Source organism: Lipophrys pholis, assembly GCF_963383615.2.
Source record: "Lipophrys pholis genome assembly, chromosome: 20".
Lineage (NCBI taxonomy): Eukaryota > Metazoa > Chordata > Actinopteri > Blenniiformes > Blenniidae > Lipophrys > Lipophrys pholis.
Window position 1 is genome coordinate 3844890 of NC_137648.1, and position 17291 is coordinate 3862180.

The 17291-nt window shown below is 43.1% G+C and overlaps 1 protein-coding gene across 1 annotated transcript in view; it reads right to left on the reverse strand.

Annotated features, from left to right (window-relative positions):
• drosha (drosha ribonuclease III) overlaps window positions 1-17291 on the reverse strand; it is a 130701-nt gene that overhangs the window by 12068 nt on the left and 101342 nt on the right. Inside the window, exons 26-31 of the mRNA XM_080489084.1 lie at window positions 16914-17019; window positions 14752-14893; window positions 10099-10181; window positions 8332-8435; window positions 3184-3276; window positions 418-464 (exon numbers count right to left, since the gene is read on the reverse strand). Coding sequence (XP_080345210.1) covers window positions 418-464; window positions 3184-3276; window positions 8332-8435; window positions 10099-10181; window positions 14752-14893; window positions 16914-17019 — 575 coding nt within the window. The remainder of the gene's footprint in view (window positions 1-417; window positions 465-3183; window positions 3277-8331; window positions 8436-10098; window positions 10182-14751; window positions 14894-16913; window positions 17020-17291) is intronic.

The window sequence follows — 17291 nt, forward strand, 5'->3', positions numbered from 1 at the left end:
ACCTAAATGGTTGAAGAAGACAAAACAAAAAAACCCACCGCCATTTATTTTCCTTAAGTGGCGGCTGATGAAAAGACAATGACAAGATGAAAAACTGCTTGTCGGGGACGAGTGAGGCGGCGCTCCCTCTCTTCGGATGTGAAGAGGGAAGACGGAAAAAACTTCCAGGTTCCCGGTTGGTTTTCGCCGTCTCCCTCCCCCCACACCACCCCCCACCCCCCGTCTCCCTCTCTGGACTCGCACTTGAAACGCAGCCAGACCGGCTGCTCGGGCCACGGCTCCCCGCCAGCCGCCCTACCGCCTACTGGACGTCCAGAGCTAATGTTCAGCAGCGAGGCGAAGCGCGCGAGGAGCTTAAACGTGTGGAGAATTTGTAGATTAAGAAATATGTATCAAAATAAAATAAATAAAACTTACATTTTTCCAACGCATCCATCGCAGCTCCCATTTCCGCCTGTTGGATGCTAGATTAGAGAAAGAGAGAGAGACGACAAGAGAAAGACCGAGAAAAGGTCTTTAGCATATTCAGAATGTCGCTTTTTGTGATTCTGTCAAAAAAAAAGAAGGAAAAAAAAAGACGCGACTATCGAGAGGATTATGAAAAGTGCTTTATATTTGTTTTTTGAAAGAGGCTCTCTCTCACAGAACAATCGCAGGTGATGCAGTGCATTTCCGAAAGGTAAGCCCATTGGCGGCTGGGCGCTGGGCAATGTTTACGACTGCGATTTGTGTGTGTGTGTGTGTGTGTGTGTGTGTGTGTGTGTGTGTGTGTGTGTGTGTGTGTGTGTGTGTGTGTGTGTGTGTGTGTGTGTGTGTGTGTGTGTGTGTGTGTGTAATGGTGGAGGTGGCTGGAAGCTTAAGTCATGTAAATACAAAAAACAGTAAGCTGTCAAAGATCTCATGGAGGGGACAAACTTATCGCCAGCTTAGCGCACGAGAGACGCTTTCAAGTGGGGGGAGGTTCCCCCTCACATGGGGGGTGGGGGTGGGGGGGGGGGGTAAGATGGTGGGAGATGTTTGATGGATTTAGGTTTCATTCCTAGCGGGCTCAGCTGGGGCTTTATCACCAACCCCTCCAACCCTGAACAGGCCTCCGAATCACTATTTTTACTTACGCACACACGCCTCTCGCTGTTTTTTCAGACGCTTGCCTGTATTATGAGCTCACGTATGAAGTGAGCGTGAATAATAAAAATTCCCCCCCCAAAATAGCTGGGACGCCATCACTTTCATGACGGACATGTGAACAAATGTCCAGATTTCCTTCCATCTTCAAGCGAAGAAGGATTTCGTTTAACGTGATGCTCCAGTTGGTCATATAATCTTGCACAGTAAGAACTTTCCTGGAACGTTTGCCTCTGGAAACCACACAAACACAAGGTGTAGGTGTGGACACGGTGACGCGAGTCAGAAATCTGAGACGACACTCACTCATTAATTCCATGTTTCACAATTATTACGTCCGAGCACTTGACATATTCAATGAGAGCAAATCTCTTGATTTCTTTGCACTTTCATGCTGGGGAACATCATATTTAGTCATTTTGCTTAATGTGAGCACATAACCCTGAACAGTAAAGTTTCTTCCCGCGTCTTCTTCTGATGTTAGACCGTCGTGAGAGGTTAGCTTCACCCTACTGGTGATGAGTTGTTGCATTAGTAAGTTCTCAGTACTCAGATTTAGTTCAGACTGCTCCGTGAAGTTCCGCCTTAAAAGAGCAAAAACCAGCAGAAGCTTTTCAAAAAAGCTCAAATAGACGATTCTCAGACATTTAATAACACATTTACTCTACATTATTTCGGACGTTTAGGAACATTACATCTTTTTATGTCTCTTTAGTCCGGAATCTCAAAAGTTCTTTTCACCCATTATTCTCAAGATCTGCAAGATTGTTCCGACATTTTTTCTATTTGACAGCATAATCTTGTAGTCATGCTTCACTCTCGTGTTTAATTTAAAAAATTTTTTTTACAGAGATTCTCTTTTACTCAGTCAATCGTGTTAGTTTTCCATTCTTTTTTAAAGAAATGTACCAATGGAATTTAAGCGAAAAATAACAAAATATTACAATTTTAGCCTTTTTGTTTTTTCTTTTATCCACATTTAACCTTTAGAGACGGTTAATGGACGCACTAAATGAGTGCATGGAGACGGTTGATGAGATGGAGGCCGATGATCTGTTTGGGTGGGGGGGGAATGCCAAAAGATGAAGAAAATAAGTTTCTCGACTGCTTTCACAAAAAAAGGGCTTAAATGAAAGGTTCCTTTTTCATGTTAATAAACATTATTTTTGATGTGTTCTCACTGACTACCGTATCTTCCAGACTAGAAATCGCAAAAAAAGCATCATGAAGTGGAAAAATAATGCTGCCTAGTTACTAGTTAGTGAGCAGGACATAGAAAGAACAGCTTATCATCTTACAACAGTAACGTGTGGTAAATGTTACTGTTGTCAGAGAAGACGGCGATCTTTATCAAAAAACTGGCCGACTAAGATGAAAAACTCAAAAACTTCATTTTCAGTCGATGGCTGATGTGTAAAACGGGGACTTACAGGATGACTTAGTTGTTTTTACTTTGTGCTTTTGACTCCGGCTGTTTGTTCAGTTTGTGTCGTGGTTTTGCGATTGTGTCATTTTGAATTTGCAGTGCATGAAACATCCTTTAACACAGTTCAGTCAATGTGAGAATGTTAATATTGTATATATTGCAATATATATTGTGCAGCAACGGATCCCCAAGACCCCTCAGATTTGACCTGCTGCTGCACCTCTCTTGAATCCCCCTCCCCCAGCTTAATAATAAAAAATACAAAACCCCCTTGTTTTAGACATTGAGGTTCACTATGGAGGTGAGGATTTAATTCTTCCCATCCAGCTCTGATTGAAGCCTCCCAGTCAGGTTTGAACACAGCCGGTCACAGATTGCCGCGTCGCCTCGTCGCTCCCTCTCCTTCCAACATGATATTTCCATAACGCAATTTACGTCAAATCAATAATGAATCGATTCATTTTCATTCTGCATAATGTCTCTCCCGATAGAATAGGCCAACAAGAGCTTAATTGCTATAATAAACACCATCAATAAAGCGCAGCCATTATTCTCGAGCCCATTAGCGGCGCACTGAGAAGGAGAGCGCCTTGTCTTGTTGTGTCTTGTTATATTGCGCTTGTCTTACTCACCTTGGGCCTTTGCCACAGCCGATTCGCTCCCCTTTGAAATACACCGCCACGGTGTAGGTGCGGGCGTGCGAGGGCCCGACTGTCTGCAGGGTCCTGCGGATTCAAGAAGAGGAAGAGGGGAGAGAGTTGAGAAATAATCATATCACCGAGAGAAAAGCAGCAAGGACGCCGAGGGACGTTGTCCCTCAGAAGAATGGAAAAAAAAAGGAGGTTAAAAAAACAAACAAGCTTTCAATTGGGGGTAGAGAAAAAAACCCAAAACATAATTCATCTTGAGAGAAGGGGTTGAGGAGAGGAGGAACGGGAGCTTTGATTCACTGGCGGTGCTTTGAGAGTGTGCAGAAGCTATCTGAGGGACTTATAAACAAGTTTTAAAGCCTCCCCAAAACTCCCCACGCTCGTCTTCAGACACCCAGATCTGTGCCTGCTGAAATAAAAAACAAAAGTCGAAACAAAAAGAGTGACAACAGTCTTTGAGCTCGTCTTTTATTTTTTTTTTGTGCTAAGGCGGGTAAACAGTGAAAGAGCTAAAGAGGGAACAAGTCTGACACGAGAGTATCACTCGGCTCATTTACAGATGTTCCTCATTTATAAGGAGGAGAGAAAAAAAAAAAAAAAACAGGCGCACGTTCACACACAAGCTGTCAACTTTGTTTTATTTCTGCAGGGACGTATGTACCAGACAGTTGCTTGAAATGTTAACATTAGCATAAACATCTCCAACCCAGGCTGTGAGTCACCTAAATTATTCACGCACAATTTACTTATTTCAGGAGAGGCGATTCATTTTTAATGCAATGTGGTCACTTATGACACTTTATCAATAATTCAAACCCCCCCCCCCCCCCCCCACCAGTTTTTTTTTTAACCCCCCATCACTTACAAATGAAGTGAGCACGAGCAAACAAGACTTGTCGCGCCATGTTGTATTAATATTATTATTATTTTTTAGCCAAATCTCCACGGGAAGGAAAAGAGCCGTGTCCCTAGAAATCACGGGCGGCGCCAAAATAACGCGGTGAGCGAATGTGGAGAAGTGAGGGATGCTGGGAAGTCATCATGCTTTCTGGATTTCACTACTGGAAGAAGAAGATCTGGGCAGTGGTTTTCGAGTACACACGACAACGGCGTGGAGACGAAAAAGAAAGACTTTTGAGGAAAAAAAAACGTTTCCAGAGAGCAAAGTTTTCCAAACGTAAACAAACTTTTTCCTTTTCCAGATTTTTTTCCAGAAGGTCAACAATAATGATAAGGAGTCTGTTTGTGCAGTTGCATCATTTTGAATTTAACAGCTCCTTCTACGAAATGTACATTTACTAATATTTACCACACCATCATCTGCATAAGAAGATAATCTCTTCTTACATACAGACACTGAGAGCAACAATACCACTGGGAAAGGAGCTTGAGGCCTTGTTTACGCAACGTTTTCAAGTGCTTTGAGAGCGTCCATTTACACCACTAAAAAAACAAATTTTTGAAAACTGCTCTTCTGCTAATCATTCCATTTTCAAAGCGTATTGTTCTCTGTGCTCGTGTGTGTGGTTTCATTACAAAACCAACCAACAGCGCCAGCTGGTGGCCTGGCATACTAACTACATTGTTTTCAATGTTTCTGCAGTTTATGTATACATTAACCGTTAAGATGTTGCTGTGTAAATGCATATCTTTTCAAAAAAACGACGTGTTTTCACTTGAAACGACACGTAACAGGCCTTAGAGGTAATCAGGGAGTCTCAGGAAAATAAAAAGGTCGGGAATTACTGTTTTCTTCTTAAATGAGAATGTGGCTTTCCATCGGCACTCAGTTAAGTGTAGTGACGATCATAATTAAAACTTTATTGAAAAAAACTTTATATTAAAAGTCTGCATACTTGCTGCAGAAACACAAAACATATTGTTTTTAAACATGATGACATTTAAGCGCCAAACTTTTCTCAAATGAAAACGCAAGAATTAATAATTAAGTTCACTATGCTTTTGGTCATTTTTTTAAATGTAGTTTGCTTTCGTCTTTTCAGGCAAGTATGTTTTTAAAACAAACCTTCGACATGTTTCAACCACGGGCTCTCGAGTTCATCAGTAACACCAGCTGATAAAACACATCATTTGCCACCAGATGACGTTTCTGATGAAGCGATATACATTTACATGCGTAGTGTTCTCTGCATGTCTGTGTCGCTGCACCAACTAGTGGCCTAACATGAAAACTGCAGCGTGTGAAAAAAACATTTTACAAATTATCTGACTGTTTCCAGCGTTTCTGGGAATTCCGTGTGTACAGGCATCATTTTCAAAAGGTTTCCAAGTGATAGTTGATTAAACAGGGCCTGCTTGTATAGTAAGATGTTATACGATATAAATGATAGAGACACATAACTGTATTTAGAGAGTAGTATTGAGAGTAGAAATCATCTGATCTGTCTAAACTTATAGCAGCATAACTAAGAAATTAGTCCAAAGTGACAGAAAATGCTTTCAAATAGGGAAATTTAAAACTCGACCTTCCCTTTTTATTCCCTGTTTCTTCATATCTACTTCAGAAAATGTTTTGGGGCGTTCTTAAAAAAAAAAAAAAAAAAAAAAAAAAAAAAGATTGCCTTCAATAGCACTTTGCACAAAGTGCTTTGCACAACATTAAAGAAACGAGGCATTTAGTAACAATGAAGACGACACAATGAAAAAGATAAAACACAAAATGTGACTGCAGCTGAAAGGCAGGTAAATCTGCAGCTGGTGCTTAAAATGGAGAAAAACTTTGTGAAAATGGGAATGTTTGAAGCCTGATCTTAACAGCAGAGGCTGTTAACCTCCTGAACTGAAACTCTGTGCCGGTTCCACAAGAGAGGAGCCCGATAGTGAGCGTTCCGCTTCCTATTCTACTGTTGGAAACTTAACCAAGTGAAGTCAAAAGCAGCTATTAATGGTCCCTGATTGTGATTTCATTGGATTTGAGACTTTTATGCACTTGAAAACTATTGGACTCTTGCATAAATTGGCAAAAAATGAAGGATTTCCAACATTGTTTGAGCTCCAGCTGATTCTAAAAGCCATTATGAATGGTGCCTCATTGTGACTTTACTCTTAATGCACTTAGAAACTATTTGACTTAAGTATATATTGGCACAAAAACATGTGAATTTCTTTTGTCGTTGCAGCTCTGGGTAAGAGGAAGGCTGTGTACTGGCTTCGCCTTGTGCTAAAAGCAGCTACTTACCGACTCTGGGTCGGTCTCGGCACATCGTGAGAGCGTGTCTGCTCCCTGGTGTGCTCTGCTCAGTCCAGATGTACAGTAAAGTGATGGTGCCGGGGTTGCGGTGTGGATCTATCATCAGCCAGACGTATTCACCAGGGAAGCTTTAGCGAAGAGGAGGAGGGAGGGGGAGCTCGGTACATTAACTCCCTTTCCTTGGCCTGGTTATAGCGTCCTCTCGCACTCTTCCCTCACCCTGCCCTCCACACTTGTAAACAAATTCAGACAGAGGCCCCTCAAGACAAGCCGGGCACATTTACCGCCAGCGGGAAAAAGGCAATGAAACTTGCATGATTCTGGATTATCGACCGACAGGGAGGTCAGGTCAACACTTGAGGAGGTTAAAGAAGTGCCCCGATCTCACCGGCTGCTACCGTCGATGTATCGAACAGGAACGTGAAATAAAAAAAAATACACAGACGGGGAATATACTGGAGGGCGTGGTGGAGACCGGCGGGAAAAGAGTCCGTTGGAATTCAGGTCGCCCACGAGCTCCATCGGTTTGTCGTTCACGTTCAGACTCGTGTTGATTGTGGCTTCAGAGCCTCGCCGTGTCAAAAAAACAAAAAAAAAATCCACCATCCGTGGGGGCATAGAGGGAGAATAACAAACAGATGGGAGCGGCGAGGACATTCAAATAAATATAAGCGAGGAAAGAAAAGTGGGACAAGGGAGCCGATTAAACGCTTGAACTGCGGAGTTCATCGAGCAGCAGCTTGGACCCCGAGTCGACCCCCCCCCCAGAGAAAACGCTATTTGTCTGTTTCCTGTGTGGCAAACAAGCAGCTCATGAGCGCGGCCCATCAAATGACAGTTGCTCCTTTACACCCCCCCCCCCCCCCCCCCTCCCCCTTCTTATCAGAGGTCTCAGTAGGCATGTTTATTGATCGCCACAAAAGAGGCCTTCACACAATCGTTCCCAATGTTCACAACAGCCTCGGAGGTGAAATGAGGAGTTTTTCTATGAATGCTGTTACCCCCCCCCATCCTGGTGTTTCTAACAGGTCAGGTGAAGCCACAGCCTTCCTGAATGAAGAAATTGGGGACATAGAAATGACAGTTTGAAGAAGATATTTACTTTCTTTTTTTTTTTTTGGAACATCAATTGGGATGGGGTCACGGTGTTGTGGTGAGCACCGTCTTCAAGTCCTGGCTTGAATTGGGGTTACCCCCCCCCCAATCCAATGACATGTTAGTTCGGTTAATTGAGGCCTTTATGATGCTTCTACTGTTGCAGTGTTGGGTGAGGCATAGTGGAGTGGTGGTTAGAGCTTTTGCCGTGCAAACCCAGGCGTGCCAGTACAGTGTTTCCATGTTTTCTGTAGGTAAACAGACTTAAGTCCACGGGTTCACGTCAGGGTCTTTAACCACAGAGTCTGGCTTCCTTCCAAAATTGGTCACTCTAAACTGGCTGTAAGTGTAAGTATACGTGGGTGACTTTACCTTTTACCCAGTCCCAGCCATGACAGGCTACAACCCAACTGAAGAAAATGACTTCAGCCTCTAATTGAATACAGATCATAGCATTAATATGCATAGCAAGCCAAAAAAAAAAAAAAAAAAAGTTAAAAGATTGTGGTGCAGCATACATTAGTTTCTCACTGCTGGCAGTAGCGTTCAAAACACCCCCTGTCAAAACAATATTGTCAAATTAACCTTGTCGGTTTCGTGAAAAAATAGAGCATAGTAGAGCATAGTAGAAAAATCCTGCTGGGTAACGGTGGATATAAGTTCGTTGAACTTCAAACCATTCATCATTTCGTTTTGTCATACTTCACCCAATAAAATATATAGCAAGCGAGACCTGTGAGAAAAAAAAAAGCTTTTTTTTTCTTCTTTTTTTTTTGCAGTTGAAGTGATTTTACTTCTTATAGTCGTGTTCTTTGGGGTCTTACTTGTACAGCGGGATGTCGGGCTCCTTGCCCTCTGTCCTCAGGGTCAAACAGCACTGCTGCAGCTGAGATTTAGGGTCGTTCCAGTCCTGGTTCAGAATGAACTCCTACAACACACACACAAGAAAGAAAAAACCCAACACACGCAATCAGAATCCTTCAAACTTCTTTGAAAGAGTCAGAAAGAGGAAATAAAATAACGGAGGAAAGGGGGGGGGGGGAGTGAGAGCTGCAGTTTTAGCCTCTCTTCCATGGCCGCTCATGCTTTTATTTCATTCCTGCCATCTCCAATGCTTTTTACCGCTCGCTTTTGGACTCACTTATTTGCTGCCGCTCTCTGACTGGCTCTCCATCTGTGTCTTCGCGGTGAGTACAAATCACAGGCTACTTAAGACAAAAGCCAATCCCCGGCCAGAAATAAAGAGCGCCCGGGAGTCTCCCAGGTGTGCAGCCCTGATACATTTCTCTTATCCATGGGGGACTTCTAAAAGCCCTTCCATTAACAGGGAAGCAGCCTTGTCATAAAAAGGCAGACTTTGAATCCAGAACTGTCTGCTCCTATTAATTTTCTACAAAGAGTGCTTCTGCCTGTGTTGCTGGCGCTCCCCTCACTCCATCTCGCTTCACTCTCCAGCTCTCGACTGTTCCTGCTTCCCAGCTTTACTCCTCTTTTCCCATTTTCCCCTCTCTCTGGGAGGGGAAAGTGGGGGGTGGGTGGGTGGGGGTTGCATCCGCACACTCTTTATCCGAAAGAAATTTGCCTGTTTTTGAAAAGAGCGTAGCATATAAACCACCTGTAGTACGGGCTGGGGATGGATTCTGCGCTTGTGCAAAAGCACCCTGCATCTGAATAATCACACGGTGGGGTGAAGTGGAGGTGGCAGGGTGGAGGTGGGCGGGGGTGGGGGGGGGGTTTAGAAAAGAATTTGCCGACATAAGGAAAGAAGCGTTTATGTCCCTGGTTTATTTCGCCTCTCTATTTCCATCCAAATTGGATGAAGCGGCGCAGTGTGCAACGCCGTGGTTTTCCAGAGGGCTGTGCAAGGAGACGTGCTGGCTGTTTCACAACTTTTTCTCTTGGAAGTGGAAATGAGGTGCTCTCTCTCTCTCTTGCAGCGACCATGACGCAAAGCTCGGCTCCTCCAGAGCCGGGGATTCTCCCTGGAGAGGCGCACCAAGACAGCAATTAGCATGGCATATCAGACCACTGCAGCAGCTTCACAAGGAGAGGTCCGCGCTGTGCGGCTACACCGGCCCGTGGATGTGTGTGCACTTGTAGGAATGAGAGTGTATTTAATTTTTTATTTTTTTTCCCCTACTACAGAAGCTGTATTAATGGGAAAATAGCAGCCTTGGGGTTCTCCTGTCTAAATTTGGGCTTCTGCTACTTGAGGCTCAAACGTCCTCTCCGGCTCACACGTGTCCGGCGGAATTTGGAGTGAAGGCCACTCGACTCGTCCGCTCCAGAAGTGAATGCCATCAACAGTCCGAGCACTTCTGGGATCGATGGGAAAGCACTGACGACGAGCATTAACAACCCAATACGTGCGATTCCCATTAAAGACGACTAAAATAGCAGTCCGAGCCGCCATTGTGAGAGGCATTCAAGAGCAAAGTACCACTTCACGCCTTGCATCGATGCCGGCGCCATTAGGGCCCCGGCTATTAGCTCCCCCTCCTCGGCTCACTTTCCCGCTCACTTTTAGGTCCCCGACTCGGCAGCTCATTGATCAGGCGCGCGCCGGTGAATGGCCGTCAATACGGGCTCACCTTCAGCCGAGGGAAGAAGCACACATTCATGAAGGTGTGCACGAACTCCAGGTCTTTATCAATGTAGAGAGCGGCGATGAAGGCTGCAAAAAGAGAAAGAAAAGAAGCACTTCAGTGGGAAGTAAAGGAGGCAGCTGGTTTACGGTGGTGGGAGGAGGGGACCGCTTCACATCATGACCTACCCTCAACAGAACCCACAGCCGTTCTTATTACACATGAACGAAGTCTCTGTTTTAGGGGGGAAATAAATCAAATTTCGAAGGAAGTGAGTATTTTCTTTAAGCCTTTGTAGATAAAAACTCACTGCCATGTTTTTGAGTGTCTCTCGTAGACAGACTTATTCATAAATGTAGTTTTAATTATGATCGTCACTACACGCAACTGAATGCTGTTGGAAAGCCACATTCTCGTTTAAGAAGAAAACAGTCATTCTCGGCCGATCGTATTCTCCTGAGACTCGTCCGATTACCTCAAAGACCCTGTTTACATGACAATGATGTGTTGAAGAACTAGTATTTCCCAGCATGCCTTCCTCTGTATAGTTTTCAATAAGAACTCTTTTTTAACAAGGTTTATTTTGGACATATTTAAGATCAAATGTAATATGAAGACAAATATAAATACAGAAATGTAAAATACAGAAATAGCAGAGCATGAATGCAGTGGGGGGGGAAAATAACAGCTTTATAGCAGCTCAGTGGATCTATTGCGTTGTGCTGATATTGTGATATATTTGCAATATCGCGATACTCGACATCATCACATAAGGTAATATCCCCAAATATTGGGTGTCTCCTTGTCTTATTTTGAAGGCTTCTGCTTAAAACAAAGTGAGAGATTGTGACAGAATTGTCCCAACTGTTCCAAACCTCCCCATTCTCCTCGGTGTGAAACGTTAACAGACGTCCAGGGTACAATGGACCTCAGCTGCAGGGGGTCCCGATGTTAATGTAAACAATTGGAAAAGATGGTCGCCTGCCTTTCTCCATCAGACAGGAAATTGGTGCACGAAGGGTCACGCAGAGTTCATACAAACATTGACGCCATATATAAGATAAAAGTGGATGTCAAGCCGAACTGACGGTATAACTGAACCGAGGACAAAAATGTGGGTGTCATCTTCATCTCTGTTTTTTTTTTGTTCTTTCTTTCCCCCCCCTGTTTTCCATTAGCTGCCACCACATCCACTCATCTGTGTGACTAAGACCGAGAGACACGGGGAGGGAATAATAGGTAATATTTCAGCGGGGCCAGCGGGGGCCCTGCTGTTGCTGGGGGGCACGGCCGTTCATATACAGAAGAGCTGCACTCATTTCCAGCGTCCTTTTCCTGTGTCATCAACTCTGCTCCGGCCTAAACTTTGAGGGATGATTTGAAAGGCAAATGATATGAAGCTCTGTTGCTTTGTGATTCATGCATTAAGACCCAGCTCTGAACGCTGACCTCAAACACATTAGTTGTTTTTTTTTTTCCTTCAAGATTACTTCTTTGTTTTTCCCGTATATTCTCTGAATGCGAGAGGATGTCTCCCTCCACCAAAACACACGAGCCCTCCATAACACTCATTAGCTCGACTTGGCCTGTGTGTTCATGTGATGGGAACATCACAAGTTCTGCAAATAAAACACATAACCTCTCTGATATTGGCTTTACAGTGTGGATGTGAAATTACAGCAATGACAGTTTAACTAAAAAAGAAAACCTGAGTCACCTTGAGCTTGGCAGATATACATTTCAAATGGTTTCAGTTCATTTTCAGGAAGAAATGAAGAAAAATATTAAATTATAGCTTACACAGCCTATAAGCATCATTTCATGGTATTTTCTTTAAAAAAAAAACAAACTTCTTCAAAACTTAAGATATAAGTATACGACTATAAGAATTACAGAAATCTTTTCCCATGTACTACCTCATCGTTAACTTATTTCACTATCAGCTACTTCATCGTTACCTGATTTCAACTAGCAGACACTCACATGCTAATTAAAGATTGGAATCACTGGCAACCAACATGTGGCAACAACTTATTACAACAATTATAGATGAACAAAATTAACCTCTAGACTTACTGATTATTTCTGTATTTTGACAAAATTTGTCCTTTTTTTAAATTTAATTTCAGTGCATTATGACTGAATATTATATATCGTTCCATTATTAGGATATTTAATAAGAAATCGAACAAAGACTTGATTTTTGATTGCTGTCAGAAAATTTATTTTGATGTGGATACTGAATTCTGACTGTAGAACTGATTTTCTAATACTAATATTTTAGCCATGTTGTCTTCAAGCAAGGCAAGGATAAAGTTTGTTATTGGTGGTTTACAACATGAATAGAATCAATCCGAAAGAATCCACAGCCCGTCTCACCGAATACCAGAAGTAAGATGTTTTGGTACGTGAATTAGAAAAAAAAAAAAAAAAAAAAAAAAATCTAATTGAGGTTTTAAACGACTAATATTTCTGGTGCCGACTAGCCGGCAGGGCAAAGTTTAATCATTTAACCGACTAAGTACTGACGACGGTTTCTGTCTTTGTGCGCACCAAATTAAATAATACAGATTAGCAACTGAGTTTGTTACATATTAGAGTCTGAGCTTCCACTTTTGGTTTAAGTGTTTGTAGCAGACAGGCCGCCGCCGTCGCCGTCTTAAAGTCAGACAGGAAAGCTGAATAATTCACGACATTGAGAGCTAATTTCTTTTTATACTTGCGGATTTATTTAATCATTCAAATTTAAGTGTTAAGAGTCTAATGACCAAATTTTCTGTAATTTAATTAACTCGGAACACAGATTTATTATCGCTTTATTGCGGCTTAAATGCTACGCGATTCTAAAAATACGTGAAATAAATGAGTGCTTTTTTTTTTGGTACCTTGAGGATACTGATTGTAGTGTGAGAGTTGTTACCGCGGCGTGCGCAGAGATTGACATTTTACAGCTGAAATATAAACCTGTCAGTGGGGAGAAATACTGCACACAATAGAGACACAATTTCTGAATGAAGCTGAATGTACTACAACTATCTCCTGATGTAATTACTCGCAATGTAGCGGCGTGTTGGCAGAGAGCTAACGCGCGCTCTCATATATTTAGTAACTCTGACCCGTTGTCAAGGAAGAGAAGAAGGAAAAAAAAAAAAAAAAACCTTTTTAGAATTGATTCCAGTCATGTTATGTGTGGCTTCTGACAGAAATGAAGTCGGCAGAAATCCGCCGGCTGGATTTCGTTTTCACATGTCAGTGGAAGCGGCCCCCCGACAGGACCCACCGGCAGAGAGGTAAGTACCACGAGATGATCCCTGACAGGCGTCTCACCCACGGGTGCTGCCGAGGGTATCTGACAGAACGGCGAGAGGAGCCGAGGCACTAAACCTGCCTCGGCGTGATGATAGCACAGATGTTTACACCTCAAATGGCTGGTAGACTGCAGTCCTCGGTGCCGCCGCCGCCCCCACACAGTTCACAGTTTGAAGTCAAATGTGACTAAATTACCAAGAACAGGTGGTCTGACGCTATTCCTGATTTTATTGTTTCTACCGAGCTAATCATTACGAGCAAACAAAACACTCGGGGTGTAAACAGAGGTGAGATCGGTGCTAATCTACCGGGGAGTTCGCCCATATATAAAGACGGATGACGAGTGTCGGCGAGCGGGTGGTCCCGCGCCACATTTCCCTGCTAACGCGATCGCAATAAAGGACAGGCGCACAGCCAAAACATTATGACCACCTGCAGAGTAGATTCGGGTGTTGCTGCACAAACAGAGCTGACACTGGAGCTTTCCTGCGAGGGGTCTGCACGTTCTCCCTGAGTTCGTGTTTGGAAAGAACGACGACACTGAGCTGCACCGGGGCTGAAGCAGGCAACACTCATCGCTTCATAGGAAGGAACAACCCGGTCCGATCATAGCATCAGGCCTTTCTGTGTGATTTCTCAATGCATGTGTGAGGATTTTAGCTTCGTTTACAATTCATAGACAGGCTTGTTAGATTACCCCAGCCTCCCTAATCTATATAAAGTAGGTACAGGTAGTACTTGAGAGCAGGCTCGACTCGGCCAGGGTCAGGTGGCTTGACAGCACTAGAAACTAGGCATAGTTTAATCTTCTTTATGCTTCCTTTCATTCAACAATTTGAAACCTTTTGTTCTGTGCTGTATTGTTTTTGCTTTTGCTTTAATTCAAGATGGGATGAATCCTTCGGTTTGACATCATGTTCAGAATTGAAATTAGTCCAATTTGTTTTGTGATAGAAAGAGCTGAACTAGTGATAATGCATGATGCATTTCATCATTTGTTTGATTTTGTTTAACGGAGTCTGTAGTTCTGTTCATTTGTTTTGGTGAATGACAAAGAAACAAAAACTTGACTGTGGTTAAAAGTGAAAAGTTGACTTTTTAATCTCTGAACTAAAACTGGATTATATAAAACAGACCCAAATTGCACAGGATTAAAAAAGAACAGGGTTCTTTATAAAGAAGAAACATGACTTTATGATTTTTAAGCAGCCTCTTGAACAGGACTCCTGAACTCAACAAACCCAGACTCTTTGTGCCACTGGACCTCGTTAAACCAGCCTCAGATTCTCCACAGCACAGAAACATGCTGCAGTGTTGTACAGTAATGAAGGGATAAAGACGTGACCGTACACTCCAACAGGTCGGCCAGAGTCTTGGTCCTCAGCGCGACGGGTCGTTTGGTTTTGTCGTTGGTGATGGCAAACTCCTGCATGCCCAGCTCCTCCGCCACTTTGGCCTGCGTGCGGTTGTTCACCAAGGAGCTGCGCAGAAGCTGCGAACAAGGAGAGACAGAAAATAAATCTCAAGTGTTTCCAGCTGACTTGGTTCTTGGGTTGGTTAGTTAGAAATAGAGACGAATCTTGATAGATTAGCTGATCATTTTCAAACTACCCTGGTGATAGACGTTTCTAGTTTTTGAGCATTTAAATAAAAAATAAATAAATCTCATACGACAGTGTTTGATTTTTATGTCTTCATAAGGCTAATTATTTTTATTTATTTTTTAAAAAGGCTTGGACTTTCTCAGTTTATGTAGGATCAATCTGAAATCTATGGGTGTTTTATTGTTTGAATTATGAAACAAGTATAAAATGATTAAAACATGGTGTAAGGACAAGTTACTTTAGAATTACAAGTATGGAACTCTGCATTCACAAAAGCTTTTTGACAAATTTGAATAAAATTATAAAAAAAAAAATTGATATTCTGGATTTTTTTTTGTTGAATACTAATCGCCGGCAAATCTAGCTAAATATTGTACTAACAAAATATACATTTTATATCACATTCAAGCCAAACTGAGTTTGTTTTAAAGGAGGAGGGGAGGGATTTCATATGTCTGTATGTATTATTCACCCATTCCTTCATAAGAGGACTTCCACACTTGAGGTCCTCATGGAAGTCAGGAATGGACCAGAACTAACTTTGTTCCTGCCGACTTCAACAGTTTCAGGCCCTGCTTACGCAACAACATTTTCTTCAAGTGAAACCAGGAAACTTTAGCGGCGCCTTTGGGGTTTACTTCTGCAGCCACTGAAAACGCAACAACCTCCATCCAAGTAAAGCGGTGCAGAAGATGGATAGCGGAAAGGGTGAGACTCAAGGTGCGAACAAGCCGTTGCGTAAACCCTCGGCAAGGACGTAGAGTTACAGAGAAAGAAAAAAGAAAAGAAAAAGGGGACGGCTGTTAGAATAATTCATCAAAGACAGAAATGTTTCAGGGAGATTGCACGTTGGGTCTGTTAAATATTACATTGTGACTCGGAGCCGAGCGGATGACAACATGTTAGACCGGTTTGAAGTACATTTAAGTCTCTAAAAGGAAAAACACAAACACGTTAAATATAGCTACAAGATGGGGAAAAAAGAAAAAGAAAAAGCAAATGGAATGAAATATGACGGTCTGGATATGTCTTGCTGTGATATGTCCTCGTTTAGCAGTAGTACTACACATGCAATCACAATTGGAGCTGCACAAATGCAAACACTAGTTGAATAGCCCCCCCCCCGACCACTCTCCACCGTAGAATTCAAATCCATTTCAGATGTGCCCCCATCTCGACTCCTGGGCATTGCTGGGAGCTTTCAGTCTCTCGTCGCGTCATGACGGCATCTCACTCGAAATATCCATAAATAAATGTCCAACTGCAGAGGTTCTTATTCAGCATTCAGACCGGTTCAATCCCTCCAGCCTGGAGCAGTCAAGTCTTCTGAGGAGAAGTGCTGACGCCCGGGATGAAAAGAGCCGAGTCGTAATGCCGTTTGACGCTGTCAGAAAATGGACTTTCAAAGTGCGATCATTTGCTTTGTACCTGCATTACAAGCCATGCAAGTTCTCGCACACACACATTCGCACACTTCATTTTCCAGACACCTGACAAGCTTCTGCTGCTGCAGAAAAAAAAAAAAAAAAAAAAAGCGCAGACAAGGATGTGTTATTGAAAACCACCGAACAATTTTGTCTCATGACAATACCCATCACACGGAGTACAGTAAACATACAGGCGCAGCGCGAGGGGAGAGAGAGGGTGAAAACCTGCCCGGCACTGCCAGATTTACAGAAGAAAAACAAAGAAAAACAAAAGAAAGAAAAACAAAAAACCTCACCCCCACACAGCTGTAGGTTCCCTTCAGGTGAACTCGGGTAAAAGAAAAGGACGAAGGCGGTTAAGTGGAAATCGCAGACGAAGACTCGTCACAGGTGCGACAACACCGATACGGACGAGGGGACGCCCGTCGGCGGAAAACAACCCAGCCGGTGATGCCGTGCGATTCGAGTCTGTTGCTCTTACTGTTAAATGTCCTTCGTGGTGGTCAGGGAAGTGGATGAAGAGATACTCGGTGGCTACGAGCTGCATGATGGAGTCTCCCAGGAACTCCATTCTCTGGTTGTGGCCTCTGGAAAGAGCAGAGGAGAGGAAAAACACAAGGTTAGAAAAGGACATAAAACTGAACGATGAATAGCTGCTGGCCAATTCTGTAGCACATAAAACACTAGAAAAGAGAGAAACATTAAAAAAAAAGAAATACAACTGGTACAGAGAAGATTGTTCTTTATGCTTTGTTTCAGGGGTAGTTTCAGATTGTGGCTGCAGACTGGTCGTTCCCCCGGTCGGACGGTTGCAGGTTCGATTCCCCATCTCCCCGTGTCCTCATGCCAAAGTGTCCTT